The sequence below is a fragment of the Dendropsophus ebraccatus genome, chromosome 4 (assembly GCF_027789765.1).
Source record: "Dendropsophus ebraccatus isolate aDenEbr1 chromosome 4, aDenEbr1.pat, whole genome shotgun sequence".
In the NCBI taxonomy this organism is placed as follows: Eukaryota; Metazoa; Chordata; class Amphibia; order Anura; family Hylidae; genus Dendropsophus; species Dendropsophus ebraccatus.
In genome coordinates this window covers 64,621,965-64,636,931 of record NC_091457.1, presented here as the reverse complement: position 1 = coordinate 64,636,931, position 14,967 = coordinate 64,621,965, and the positions used below count along the sequence as shown (strand labels likewise).

At 41.5% G+C, this 14,967-nt stretch overlaps 1 protein-coding gene across 4 annotated transcripts in view; it reads left to right on the top strand.

Annotated features, from left to right (window-relative positions):
• SLC6A2 (solute carrier family 6 member 2) overlaps positions 1 to 14,967 on the top strand; it is a 112,498-nt gene that overhangs the window by 52,370 nt on the left and 45,161 nt on the right. For all 4 annotated transcript variants that reach the window (XR_011362763.1, XR_011362762.1, XM_069968456.1 and 1 more), the window contains 5 exons: positions 2,430 to 2,561; positions 4,963 to 5,203; positions 7,589 to 7,727; positions 8,534 to 8,668; positions 9,272 to 9,375. Coding sequence is in view for 2 of the 4 variants with exons in the window: in XM_069968456.1 (XP_069824557.1) it covers positions 2,430 to 2,561; positions 4,963 to 5,203; positions 7,589 to 7,727; positions 8,534 to 8,668; positions 9,272 to 9,375 (751 nt within the window). In the remaining 2 variants the exon portion in view is untranslated. The remainder of the gene's footprint in view (positions 1 to 2,429; positions 2,562 to 4,962; positions 5,204 to 7,588; positions 7,728 to 8,533; positions 8,669 to 9,271; positions 9,376 to 14,967) is intronic.

The window sequence follows — 14,967 nt, the reverse complement described above, 5'->3', positions numbered from 1 at the left end:
TATACTCTCTATTCCCTCTTGTGCCTGCATTGCATTGTTGTTGCCCTTGGTTATGAATCACTAAAGTGCTTTGCTCAATCTCCAGGAAGTATTGGCGGTTGGTCTCCACTTAGCATGCAAGAGGGGGGATTATGAAAAAGGGTCTTATTCCACGTGCCGATGGGGGCCCGATAATAACTGTAAACTAGTTTACTAGGCCTATTCCATGGCCCGATTATCATCTAACAAGGGCTGCATGGACATAGCTACCTTGCTTAAACTTTATACATTACCTATCCAGGCTGCAGGGCTCCTCTTGCGGTCTTCTTTTTCCCGGGTCCCGGCCTGTAATTGGCTGAGCGGCCTGTCAGCTCAGACAGGCCACTGTGAAGCTGGAGCGTGCGGGACCCGGGAAAAAGACTGCAAGAGGAGCCCTGCAGCATGGATAGAAAATGTAAATCGTCAGGCCAGCGGCGCACCGCTATTACACGTAGCAATGCGCGGTCGGTGCCTGACAATTATAGGTTCAAACATTGATCAACAATCAGCCGATGATTGTTGTCATCGGTGGATCGTTGTATTTATTCCACAGAGCGATAAATGTCCGAATCGGGCCAATTTGGCCAATTATCGCTCCAAGGAATAGGCCCCAAAGTGTATGCACTGCTGCGTGGGAACAGTAAAGTCATACTTATATCACAGGGGAGACCAGGGAATGATTAAATCCACTGGGAAAAAGTAGTACAGGGAACAGGTACATTACTAAAAACATGGTACATATATGATTTTAACAGCTTTACTTCTCTAAATATTGTGATCATTACAGTGGCTACTAGAACACTCACAATAGACTGTTTTCTATTCAGTAGCCCATATGTCAGTTTTGCTGTGTAGACTGTGACAGAATAAATGGAGGATTGAGGAATTTCTGTATTATTTCTTCTTCCTGTGACTTCATTTACATAACTCTTTTCAATTTCTATGAGAGTTACAGAAACTTCATAAAAGACACCATTCAGCTTTTTTTCAGCAAGAGGCTGGAGGCCCTAGATCTTAGTGTCGGTGCAGATGCCAGAGGTGGTCCCTGCATCTTTTGAATATACAGTATATGGCATATTCTGTAGATATGCCATAGATGTCAAGATGAAAAAAAAAACTTTAATTGTCAATTTTACAGATAAGTCATCAGTATTTGCATCCTGGAAAACCATTTTAATGTATAGTGGAAATCATTTAATTTGAAAACAATCTTTAACGTTCTGTACTTTTTGCTATATTTTTATAATAGGTGTTCAGTCTTTATATTTTCCCCATCATATAGAGACATATAGGTGGAGATTTATCAAACATGGTGTAAAGGGAAACTGGCTCAGTTGCCCCTAGAAACAAATCAGATTCCACCTTTTATTCCTCACAGACTCTTTGGGAAATGAAAGGAGGAAGCTAATTGGTTGCTAGGGGCAACTGAGCCAGTTTCACTTTACACCATGTTTGATAAATCTCTCCCATAGTCTTGCTTTCAAGGAATTACAACAAATGTTTATTAACAACTTTCATTGCATCTTTTTTATAATATGAGCTAACTTTGCTTTTTTTTCTTAGTCATATTTAAAGGGAACCTGTCACCCCCGTGCCAGGGCAGAGGTCGGCCAACCCCCCGATGCAGACACATATACTTACTGCATCCACGAAGTCCCGATCCCAGAGCCCGTCCTGCCGCAGAGATATCCCCATCCGAATCTGCGCGCGCGCTCCCCAGAGAGGAGTCCGAAACCCATAGAGAATGATGGCTCCAGTCATTCTCTATGGACGTCAGACTTATCTCTGGTGAGCACGCGGCTTCGGATGGGGATATATCTGCACACGGGCTCTGGGACTGGGACTTCGTGGATGCAGTAAGTATATGTGTCTGCACCAGGCTCTGCCCCGGCACGGGGGGTGACAGATTATCTTTAAGAATAAATCAGCAGATCAGAGCTCATGCTCATGAGCATTGTACAGCTATGCTCAACTGGCAAGTTGTACAGCACTATAATACAACACCCGTAGAAGTGTATAGGGCCCTACCTTGCATGATTGTGCCTCATACACCAGGCGATAAACTGCAGTAGGCTGCAGGCTGCAGGCAGTATAATAGGGCCCCGTAGAAGCCCATGGAATTAGTTATGGCACTGTGTAATTGGAGCAACTCAGCCATGTTTACGGAGCCTTACATTGTCATTTTAGCTTATAAGCCATTCCAATGTTATAATCTGCAGCAGCTATGAATCATTACCCATTTATCGTTGTTTAGGATTAATGGCCCATTGTATGCTGTTGGCTCCTATTTTGAAAACCAACAAAATTCAATTACAGGGCATTGGGTTTTTGTATGTCTGCCAATTGTGAATGACGTTTGGAAACCAGACTTGAGGTATTTGTTAAACTCAATAGTCATTTATTTCTCCCAGGTGCTTTTCTAATCCCATACACACTATTCCTAATCATTGCCGGAATGCCACTGTTCTACATGGAATTAGCTCTTGGACAATATAACAGAGAAGGCGCTGCCACAGTATGGAAGATTTGCCCCTGTTTCAAAGGCAAGTATACTATTGGATTTTTTTTTTATCCAGTTTAAATATTCAAGAGGATTATATTATAGTTTACATTTCATTCATGATTATGTTTGGTCTTTTAACATTTAGGAAAAAATGTCTTTCAAAACCTTCTACATGTCATATAGATTTTAACTGTAAAGATCTATAAACCAGTTTTTAGAAAACTAAGCGAGAGATCTAATTGGTTGTAGACTGTAGTGGGATTGTAATGTACATATGTAAGGCAGCTTCAATGAAGTCTATGACTTCTATGAAAGTTCTTGTACAAGAGATAGTACCCCAATATTGAATATGTTTTTTACTTGTCAAAGGTTTTTCATAAACTGGGGGTATAGTCTAAAATTTGTATCCAAATACAGAATATTAAAACTAGTAAAGGGGTAATCCATTGTCATATGTAAGATTATATATAAGATTTTTATCTCTAACATGTACGTGTGAACAAAATGCCATTAGTAGTAGACTGTGCTTTCAGCTCCATGTATGTAGCAAGCAGAAAAATGTAAAAAAAAAAAACAAAAAAAAATTAATCCAACCATATCATAGATTCTATTATTTCCACGTGGTATGGATCCATAAAAGGGTGATACTATTATCTTGTAATGGTTTTCCGGCTGCAGCATGTTTTTCTATACATGGTTTATGTCTTACTGAACATGATTTGTAGTATATTACACTGAAATTTGCATTTGGAAGATGTACCCCCATACAGGTCAGTAGAGAAAAACTCTGCAGGGAATCATGTGGATACAATACATGTACTAAGGAGAGGTCAATGGGAAAAAAGCAAAAATTATTGTTTTCTGTCTGGTTTTATATAGTACCCACATATCATTCACACAAAGAATCTGGAAACCTACTAAACAGCATATGGAAACAGGCAGAAAACATATGGAGCCATATGTAAACAAGTACTTGCATAGAAAACAAGTACTTGTGTAGGAATGTATATTTCCATATGCGTGCGCTAGATGTACTGCATTAATAAGTGTAAAATAGTACTGCTAAGGATAATGGTGATTTATTCAAGTGACAGCCACTAATGGCAGCCATTTCAGTGCCCATAGATATAGTCACCCAGTTTTCCACACTTAAAGAAAATCTGTGAGCTATTTGTCAGCTCATGTTCCAAACTGCTGACACTGTTAGATAACTGTTAGGACAAGGTGACACATGGTACCTTTTATACATTCAGCTGTGCCTGAAGAATGTAGGAAAAGGATTTTATTCTCTGCCACAAAGATTCAGAGGCGTTCCCAAGCTCCCCAATAGCTACTGGCTGGAATGCTTCCTCTCTCCCTCCTCCCAGCTGGATTGACACCTGTAAGCTGAGGTATCAGGTATGGGAGGCAGGAGTAATGAGGTGTTACAGCCTGGGGCACTTCAGTTGAAAGGTACCATGGGGGAGCTGTATTGTGGGTCCATACAACTGGAAGGGTGCAGGAAACCATAATATAGCCATGTACATGAGGGGTTTTTTGTGTTGGGGTTTTATCATGGTTTTTGCAGTTATTTCCAAAAATACTATAGCACAATCTTAATCGGTGTATAAGTAAGGCCTTCACCTCCTGCAGTGTTGCTGAACTGAATTTAGTTTACAGTAGAACCTGATGATCAGTCCAGTAGAATCTATGGGTACCCGGGTATTGGGACTATCTTAAGCCGGTATAAAACAGATTTTGTATATTGATAAGGCCCAAAAGTTGTTTGTTAGTGTTTCCATCATCTGTTTTTTAGGCCTGAAAGCAACTCTGTACCCACAATCTAACCCCCCAAAACCACTTGCACCATCAGATAGCTGTTTTTAATCCAAGATCTTTCCTGGGGTCCATTTGGCGGGTGATGCAGTTATTGTCCTAAAAAACAACTGGCGACACCCCTCCATCCCTCCTCCCTACCCTCCTCATTATTAGGAATACCCCTTGAACAATTTCTCCAATTCATCCCCTGTCTGAACACTGCACCTGGAACGTTGAGGCACATTTGCAGTGTTCAGACAGGTGACGAATAGGAAACATCCTGCCTGGGGGATTCCTAATGATGAAGAAGGTGGGAAGGTAGGACAAAGGAGCGTCGCAATCCTTGGGCACACACATTGTAGCCTATGACATTTTTAAACAGGGCAGCATGTTTAAAAGTTGATTTTTAGGACAATAACTGCATCACCTGCCGAACAGACCCCAGGACAGATCTTGGACTAAAAGCAGCTATCTGACGGGGGGTTGGGTGGGTCACATTGTAGGTACAGAGTCACTTTAATAACCCTTTACTAACCATATAATAGATAAAAGTATGTTCTTTGTACAACGTTTTATGTATTCCCTAAAGGGGTGGCATTACCTGTAGTAAATACCTTACAGATGTTCTTTTTTGTATTCTCCAGGTGTGGGCTACACTGTGATATTAATAGCCCTCTATGTGGGATTCTACTACAATGTCATCATTGCATGGTCATTATATTACCTTGTATCTTCCTTTACCTCTGAGCTTCCTTGGACCACATGCGGGAATAAATGGAACACAGATAACTGTACAGACCCAAATCGTTTAAACCTAAGTAATGTCCTAAGTAATGGGACGATATATGCAAAATATAAGCTAACACCAGCTGCTGAGTTTTACGAGTAAGTGCCTGTTTTTAGATTGGAGCGATGCTTTTTTTGGATCTGTTGATGCATTATTGAACATAAAGTATGTGTGACATGTTTCTAATATGCCCTTGTTTTGTTATTTACTCCCTTGGGTGCCTTGATTCCATTGAGGTCTTTACTTTCTTCCTATGTTAAGTATATGTTACATGGTTAAAGTGTCACTGTCCTTAGAAAAATCTTTTGACATGTCAGTGAGACATAAAAAGCAAATGAATAGCCAGCACCCCACTCACACTTGTTCATACTATGCAGTTTGCATGCTGCAGTGGCTAACACAGACAAAAACAAGAAATTGCTGCAACAAACTGCAAGTGCCAGGACACATTGTATATACTCCCCCAGCACACACACGATTAAAACCTGTTCTAGAATATTTTTTTTTAAATAAATTTGATCAAATAGAATGTACCAACTGACCACGGTAAGGTGACCCCACAGAGACATTGACCCTATACTTAACTGGCCTCTACAAAACTGGGCATACAGGATCAGCTAATCGTGGGTGGAGTGCACGACTTAAAGGAGGTAGCCACACACCCCACAGGTGACACAAAAAGCAAATGAATAGCCAGCACCCCACTCGCACTTGTTTACATTATGCAGTATATACGTTAAGTCCTGACCCTTGCAGTCTGTTAAAGCAATTTTTGTCTGTTTGTTACCCACGGCAGTGTGCATAGTGTAAACAAGAGTGAGTGGGGTGCTGGCTATTCGGTTGCTTTTTGTGTCACATATGGGGGGTGGTGGCTACCTCTGTGCACTCCACCCAGCTTTCGTTGTTGTTTCACACAAAGATTAGCTGATCCTGCATGCCCAGTTTTGTAGACTTATGGTCCAAAAGAGGTCAGTAGCTAAATATAGGGTACAACCCTCTGTAGGGTCACCTTAACGTGGTCAGTTGGTACTTTCAAATTGATCAAATGGTTTGCTAAGAACCTAATTTTTATTTTAAAAATCTGTAACAGGTTTTTATTGTGTGTACTCTGGGGGGAGTATATATATGATGAGTCCTGATACTTGCAGTTTACTTCAGTGTTTAGACCCTGACCGATTGTGAGAACCAGTGAGGAGAGGACCACTCTCCCTGCTCTGTGTTAGTGAAACAAGAGTCGGGTTCATAGACTTTCATTATGAGTCCGATTAATTATGTCACACAGAGCCAATCAGTGCGCTGCCCCGCCGCAACCACTGACTGGCTGAGCGGGACATCCAGACGCCAGGAGCCCCAGGTAATGTATGCTTCAGGTGCGGGCTGTGGGGGGGTCAAAGGGGCCGGGTCACATACTGACAGTGGAAAGAAAATTCCGCTGCAGGTATGTGACCCATTCAACTTCACTGTACCAGGATTTCCCTGCAAACTCGCAGCGTAAAATCCGCTGCGAATCCAGTACGTGTGAAGCTACCCTTAGGATGGTTTGATGTGGTTTTAGAGCATTTAAAAAAATGGTAACTGTATAGAATGACCTAACAGTAGTACAAGGGACACACCATCATGATTAATAATGAGAGGGACTCTTTGACAATAACATACTGTATTTCAACAGCTGTTTACATGTATATAGAGTTAACTTTTGCAGTTGTAACACAGCGAAATGTAATACAGCGGCTGTAGTTTGCAGCTGAAAATAGCGGCTGTAGTAAACTACGACTGATGTATTACAGTGTGGTGAGATTTCTAGCAAAAACTAAAAGCAAAAAACAAAAATTATACAATAAGAAAAAAAGAAAAAAAATTAACTATATTTCATTTCCATTAGGGAATCGAGGGATGCAGGGAAAAAAAAAAGTTGTTGATCTGTAGACAGGTCATTTACCCCAAGACCACTGCTGCAACACAGTTAGTCTTGGAGATTAAACTGTATCTGATTGCAGATCAGTGCTCAGTAGGCAGTTTATGACTGAAATCAACACTGTCTGATAGCTGAGCTAACTGGAGGTGGGGAACAGAGAATATTTATGAAGAGGGAGGAAAAATCAGTGGTAAGGCATGCCAGAGTGCTACACAAATGCATGAGCTACATCTTCTCTTTGACTCTTCATTATAGTAGGAGACCAGAGATTGTGCATAATCCACTGCACAGCAAATTACCAAAAGGCACAATGCAAAGGTAGGGCCCAGGTGCTGATGGATTTCCTTTAAAATTTCTTCCCAAACTAGTCTGTCTATACTGCTGCATGACCGAGTAATAAAACAAGAAAATATGATTTTTTCAAGATTTTTTAATGTGTTGACTTGTCTTTATAAAACCATTTATTGAATGATTTGTATCATTTGTACATGTTACCTAACAGAACATGAAATATATGATTACCTTAGAGGGAAGAAACTAGTTATATCCTGAATATTTGTCCTCACAGACGTGAAGTGCTGCGTCTACATGAAAGTGCTGGAATTCATGACCTTGGACAACCACGATGGCAGCTAACTATTTGCCTGTTTGCTGTACTTATAGTGCTTTTTTTCAGCCTTTGGAAAGGAGTGAAGACATCGGGTAAGGTATGTAACTAGAAACAGATGCTAAAAAGGGTTGCCCCGGAATATGTGTATGAAAGTGTGGTATTCTAGCTTAGCATCAATAAATAAAACTATGAGACATGTACCTCCATTCTAAACACAAATACTTCACTGAGCCAAGTGTTCATTTGCATATGGGGATCAGGAGAGATCATGTGTATTGCTACTTTACACCTACTTATTAGCCAGTAGCTAATTATTTACACATACTTATAGGCACATACTGTACTTATTAGCCACTAGCAGTGACTCTCTACATAATGGTTAAGGTTCTGCTTCTGTTTAGGCCATATATAGTGTGTGAGAAATGGAAAGGAAACTGAGTGGATTTCATTTTGGAATGATTGTTAAAGCATTACTATTATTTATATAAACTTTTGACATAATGTCAAGACAAAAGAGTAAAGAAATCAACAGCATCCAAGTAGTGGTAAATAACCTTCAAAGTTTACTTTATATCCAAAAGCACTGTACTTTTGAATATGCAATAAACATTGAAAATTACATTGAAAAAAAGACGTGGATGCTGTTGGATTCCTTTACTCTTTTGTAGTACATAAGCCTTATTGGGATTGGATTGGGTATGGAAATGTATTAAACTACACAGAGAAATTTTACTGAAACAGATCAGGAGAGCTGTCTGAGCCTCCTTTATCAAGGGGTGGCAAAATTCTCACCTCTCTCTGATAATTCAACAAAGCAGAACAAATTAGGTATGCCATAAATAATAGTCACTGAATGTATGTTACTTAAAAAAACACCCAAATTGTTATATTTTTTCTCTTTAGGTAGTATGGATAACAGCAACCCTCCCATACGTGGTGCTATTTGTACTCCTCATACGTGGGGTAACACTACCTGGCTCTTCCAAAGGCATAAGTTCTTACCTTCATATAGACTTCAAAAGACTAAAAGAATCAACAGTAAGTGTCCGACTAGAATATACCAATGCTATTTTGAAATGTTTACATAAATAATTTTTACATAAACAATTTTTGAATACCTTAGAGTATGTTCACACAGAGCGGCGGCAGCGGAGGAGCGCGCGCTGTCCCATAGAGATGCTATGACACATTCCGCATATTTTCCTCAGTGTGAACATACCCTTACAGTGACTGTAGTTGAAATATACAATTAAACAACAATTAAAAATAATGTTTTTATATAAAACATTGGTACAAAATGAAATTGGTCAAATAGTCACCAATGGCTGATCAGCTGTTTGAAGAGGTTGTGGCACTTGTGTGAGTGCTGCAGCATCTTCAGTGTTTGCAAGTGCCTGTATGTGCATCAGCATAGTATTAGCAGTGTGGGTGCAAAGTACTGCAGGTTACCCAGTCTAATTGAAAGGGACAGTGCTCATCTTACTGCCATGACTCCTTCATATGGCTGACTGTGGGGGTGCCAAGAGATGGCCCTTGCAAATCTAATATTGACGGCCCAACCTAGGGACAGGCCATCAATTTGCAATACAAATTGAAATTGCTTATGTAAGTAGGTTAAATGTTTCTTTGTATTTCATTTAGGTATGGATAGATGCTGCAACACAAATATTTTACTCGCTTGGAGCAGGATTTGGCGTCCTCATTGCATTTGCTAGCTATAACAAATTTGATAACAACTGTTACAGGTAAGTTTAATAGCTTTTTCTTCATAACTGAAACTTAAAAGATGTGTCTGCTTAAAAAATAATTTTCAGAAACTGAGTGAGAAGAATTGAGTTGCATATATAGGAATCTCATTTACTAGCTGGAGGGGAGAGGTAATACAAAGAATATCTGTCACTCTGGCACCCACCCCTGCCATGTACTTCTCCTGCTGTGGTGCTGCAAGGAAACTGAACACTTGCTGCTAGATTTTACCTCCCAGATTGCAGCTAATAGCTGTGGGACCTTGCAGCGTGATATTCTGAAATCAACTTATTTGTGGAGGACTCTGCTAACAAAAAGGCATTGTTTAAAGCTAAGAACCTCTTTCGGCACCATGGCCTAAAGTTACATTGTGGTGCCGGTAAGGGGCTCTAGAAGGGCATTTTAACATGTCCCCTCTCTATACCAGGCGGTCCAGTAGTTTAGGGCTGCCGCTAGTTGCTACTTAAAAGGGATTGTCCAGGATCTTTCAATAAATTAGCATTGCATTAATTTCTGTGGGTGCTGTTTGGTTTCTTCTAAATATACTTCTATTTTTTAGAGCGCTTTTTGTGTTAGTTGTAAGCGGTGTACTGGGGCGAGCTTGCCAGTATACAGTAAAGTCAAGAACAAGGAAAGCGGCTCCAACACCAGCTTAAACAAAACTGCACTTTAACCCATAGCTGCACCAGGACGTTACTGAACGTCCTCGTGCCGCTATGGGAGTTCAGAGGGGGGTCGCGCGGCGACCCCCCTCTGAACTGCCGCGATCCCGGGTGCCGCATGTAGCCCGGGATCGCGGCTATTAGCGGGCACGGTCCGATCGCCGTGCCCGCTAATTAAGTACTTAGAAGCAGCTGTCAAAGTTGACAGCTGCTTCTAAATACTTGCTCATATCCATCCCTGGTGGTCTAGTGGGGGGATCGCCCCCCTGCGGCACGATTGCGGGGGGAAGGGGGGGGGGCGATCCCCGCATCCATCCCGGGCCGGGGTCTGCGCCGTAATGGCGCTGATCCCGGCTCGGCATTCTAATGCTTTTGGCTGCAGCAGCCAAAAGCAATAGAACACCGATCTCATGGATTCATGCAGTATAACTATACTGCATTGATCTCTATGAGAGATCAGAGTGCATATACTAGAAGTCCCCCAGGGGGGCTTCTAGTATATGTGTAAAGTAAAAGAAAAATGTATTTTTAATAACACAAAATCCCCTCCCCTAATAAAAGTCTGAATCACCCCCCTTTCCCCATTTTATAAATAAAAATAAATAAATAAATTAATAAACAAACATGTTTGCTATCGCCGCATGCGTAATCGCCCGAACTATTAATTAATCACATTTCTGATCTCACACGGTAAACGGCGTCAGCGCAAAAAAATCCCAAAGTGCAAAAGTGCGCATTTTTGGTCGCATCAAATCCAGAATAATTGTAATAAAAAGCGATCAAAAAGTCATATATGCGCAATCAAGGTACCGATAGAAAGATCACATCATGGCGCAAAAAATGACCTCACACAGACCCATAGACCAAAGGATAAAAGCGCTATAAGCCTGGGAATGGAGCGATTTTAAGGAACATATATTTTCTTTAAAAGGTTTTAATTTTTTTCAAGCAATCAAATCAAATAAAAGTTATACATGTTACATATCGTTGTAATCATAACAACTTAAGGAACATATATAATGAGTCAGTTTTACCCCAGGGCGAACGGAGTAAAAACAACCCCCCCCCCCCCAAATAAAAAAAAAACATTTTTTTTTTCAATTTCACCACACATATAATTTTTTTCTGGTTTCCCGGCACATTTTACCCAAAAATTACATCTGCCATAGCAAAGTACAATTAGTTGCGCAAAAAATAAGGGCTCATTTGGGTCTCTAGGTGGAAAAATGTAGGCGCTATGGCCTTATATACACGAGGAGGGAAAAACGAAAACGCAAAATGAAAACTGGCTGTGTCCCCTAAGGGTTAATGAAACATACAAAGGTACCAAAGGTACTAGTAACTCAAATATCCCCAAATTCCATACACTCAGGCTTAAGCCAAGGCCCCTGTGCTACACAGAGTGTCACCCAGAAATATGTTGATTGAATACACACACAGTAACTTTACCTGCTAGCAAGCTCAAATAGGCCATAAACCTATTAATCCCCTGAAAAAAACAGGAACCAATATGTGTGCGTGTGTGTGTGTGTGTGTGTGGTCTCATGGGCATTTACAGTGTATCACAGAAGCTTACAATCTTATAAACTATTTTCACTGTTTCTTAAACCACAAATAACAATATAACAAGACCAATGGCCGAGTATGCTGTGATGTCTCTTACACAGTATAACGTACAACACAGTATAACAGACAGTAGCCCTGACTAAACTATCTACAGGCCCAATACCTGCCCCAGAAAGTTTGGCGTGCACACTTACTGACCTGGGTCTCCTTTAGGCGGTTACTGAATGAGGGAGCCCCTCTTGCCAAAGTTCTGTAGCAAAGATGGCGTCGCCGCTCTCCGTGGCTGTACACTCAAAGAATTGACCGCGCAGAGTGCATGGGCACAAGCCCTCCCATAGAGAAATAATGTCACACTGAGGCCAGTGGGATTCCGTGGCGGAAAGTTCCGTCGATTATACTCCGTGTGAAGTGGGCCTGAGTCATAAGGTGGGTGGGGCATGCATCCACATTGATTTTGCCCCACCCCTGTAGGAGATGCTAACATCTGAGCCCACTAGAAATCTGCAGCAGTAAGGGCAGCACGACATGGAGGAGACCAAGAGCTTACAGCTATGTTGTGGGAAATAGAGGTTAGCCATGTTGCTTTGTAGAGTTAGATTTCTGATATAACAGCTGCATGTATGTCCCCCGCCATCTGCATGGATTTTATGAGACACTCCAAAACATTGTGAGCCCCACTGGGGAAAGGAACCAATATAAGACACTACAATCTCTGTACAACACTGCAGAATAGGTTGGAGCTATATAAATAAAGGAGCAATATAGTTATTATTGTAGCGTAAAGATCTAGAATGGCTGGGTGATGTAATATGGAGAGGAGAGAGGCTTTTTCACCTCACGTCAGTCACCATTCTATCTATCTATCTATTACTGAGGTAAACTTGCATCAGAATTCTGACTTATTAAGACCCCCCCCCTGCTGAAAGCCCACCTACCTGTAGGATGACTAAAGAAGTGTATATGTAATTTAAATAAATTCATTCCAAAATAAAAGTTCAAATCACCCCCCTAAACAAGAGTCCCCCCCCCACACTTTTTAACCTTTTAAGAAATAGACAGATGTAAATAAAAAACAGTGATCTTCAAACATACACATGACCAGAAGTGCAAACAAACGGTTTCCAGTTAAACTGGACTTATTAGACCATATCACATATATTTGTTCCACCAGTTTTGTGGTGTTTGCATCAGTAAATCTGCTGTTTTACATTTCTTGGTGTCAACAAAGGTTTGGCTATTACAGATATGTGTGGATATCATGTTTGTGCAGTACACGCCAAAAGGTTTTCAGATACTTGTGCCCTTTAACTTGCAGTAAACTCTGAAGTAGTATAGGAGTGTGCAGTTTTGTGGTTTTAAAGGACAACTCCCACAAAAATTTTTTTTTGCTCATTTAACACACATTACAAAGTTATATAACTTTGTAATGTGGTTAAATACCCGGCCTGGCCCCCTTCCCCCACTTTCGGACCCCCGACCCCCCACCCCGGAAGTTAAGGAATGTATACATTACCTATTACGATCGTCACGGTCCTCTTCTCCGGGGCGGCATCTGGTGACGACGACGTCAGAGCCGAGGGGCGGTCCGGGTCTTCTTCCTCCTCGGCGTCTTCATGCAAAGTGAATGGGGATGAAAAGGCTGCTGGTGCACATGCGCACCAGCAGCCTTTTCATTGGCTGGAGCGCATCACATGGCTTCCAGCTTGCTCAGCCCTGATTGGCTGAGCTTGCTGGAAGCCATGTGATGCGCTCCAGCCAATGAAAAGGCTGCCGGTGCGCAAGCGCACTGGCAGCCTTTTCCATCCCCTGGACCCGGAAGTTGGAGACATCGCTGGATGGCGGACGGCGGCGACGGTGAGGCGGACGGCGGGCGAATCGAGTGGCGATCGTCACCGGAGAGATGGTGAGTATGGTGTCTGTGTGTGTCTGTGTTTTTTTTTTTTGGGGGGTCCCGCGGGAGTTGTCCTTTAAGTTACAGTTCAGAGCAGCTACATCTTTCTGTTCATGTTTTGCCAGTCTTATGAGATGTGATCAATGAATCAGTGGACCAGGGGTGTAATTAGAAATGGGCGGGTTCCATAACAAACTTTTGATTGCTCCCCCTCCCCCTGAATAACCATAAACCTGTCAAATGTAGTCATTTCATTTAACTCCAAGTGCTCATCAGGAGTGCTTGCATTTAAAGTCATATTTGCAGCACCCAGGAGGCCACTTGGCCACTGGGTGCTGCCAATGATCATGCTCAGGGTCCAGTGTATTGAAGGAGTAGGCCACTGGACCCCCTAATATGGTGGGCCCCTCAGCAGCCGCTATGGCTGCTATGGTGGTAGTTACGCCCCTGCAATAGACCTTGAAAGACCCATCAACTGAGCAACTAGAGTCGCAGACCTCCCTACAGTTTGCACCAACAATCATTCCCTCTTGCATCTCTGTGAGATCTGATATATCACACCCCTAAAACAAATAAACAGATGTAAAATAGGTGTGTGCTAGTTTGTTTGTCTGACCCCTTTAGGCTACTTAAACTAATTTCTGGCTAAATGTAATCTCTAAAAAATACGGACTGATTCCAACTTCATATGTTTGGTGCACAAACCATGAATAAGGTGAGACCTTGTCATCCTTTTCTAATTGAATAGTGCAACATCCTGCACTGCATTTTGGAATCATTTCATTTATAGCTAGAAGTACTCTGACCATATGGATGAGACTATTTTTTAATTTTGATCTTTGTAGATACCACTACTGTACAGAGGGTAAATTTGTAGCATATCTCTCTTCTTCTGAACAGAGTTTTGCCAACCAAGAGAGATACACGGGACGGCTATGGACATCATGTGTGGGACAGGGTTTCACTCGCTCTGTCACAAAACTTTGTTTTGAGGTGTTAAATCAACCCCCCGACAGCCCTGATCTTGCCCCTTTGGACAAATCATCTGTTTGGTGCCATTAAAAAAAGCCATAAGAAGACAGAGGTTTACAGGATGAAGTGGTGAAGACAGTGGTGCATTCACAACCTGTACCTTGGCCAAGAACATTTTTTTTAACGAAGAAATACAAAAGCTTGTTAATAAGCTTGTTAATGAAATGTATTAAAAAGCAAAACAAAGCTATAAAAGAATGTACTTGCCCTTCTGAAAATGGATTACAATAAACTCTACAGCCAGAGTGTAGATAATAGTGGACTCACCCTCATACAAAGGTCATAATTGTGTATCCTATGGAATGGAGACACTTTATTAGGTGATAGCTGCCATTACACATGAGGCTCTCCAAGTCTAATCATGAACAAGTTCCAACATCATTGTAGTACACACATACTGTAGTGAGACCACTAGAGACACTACATATTACATAATGCTA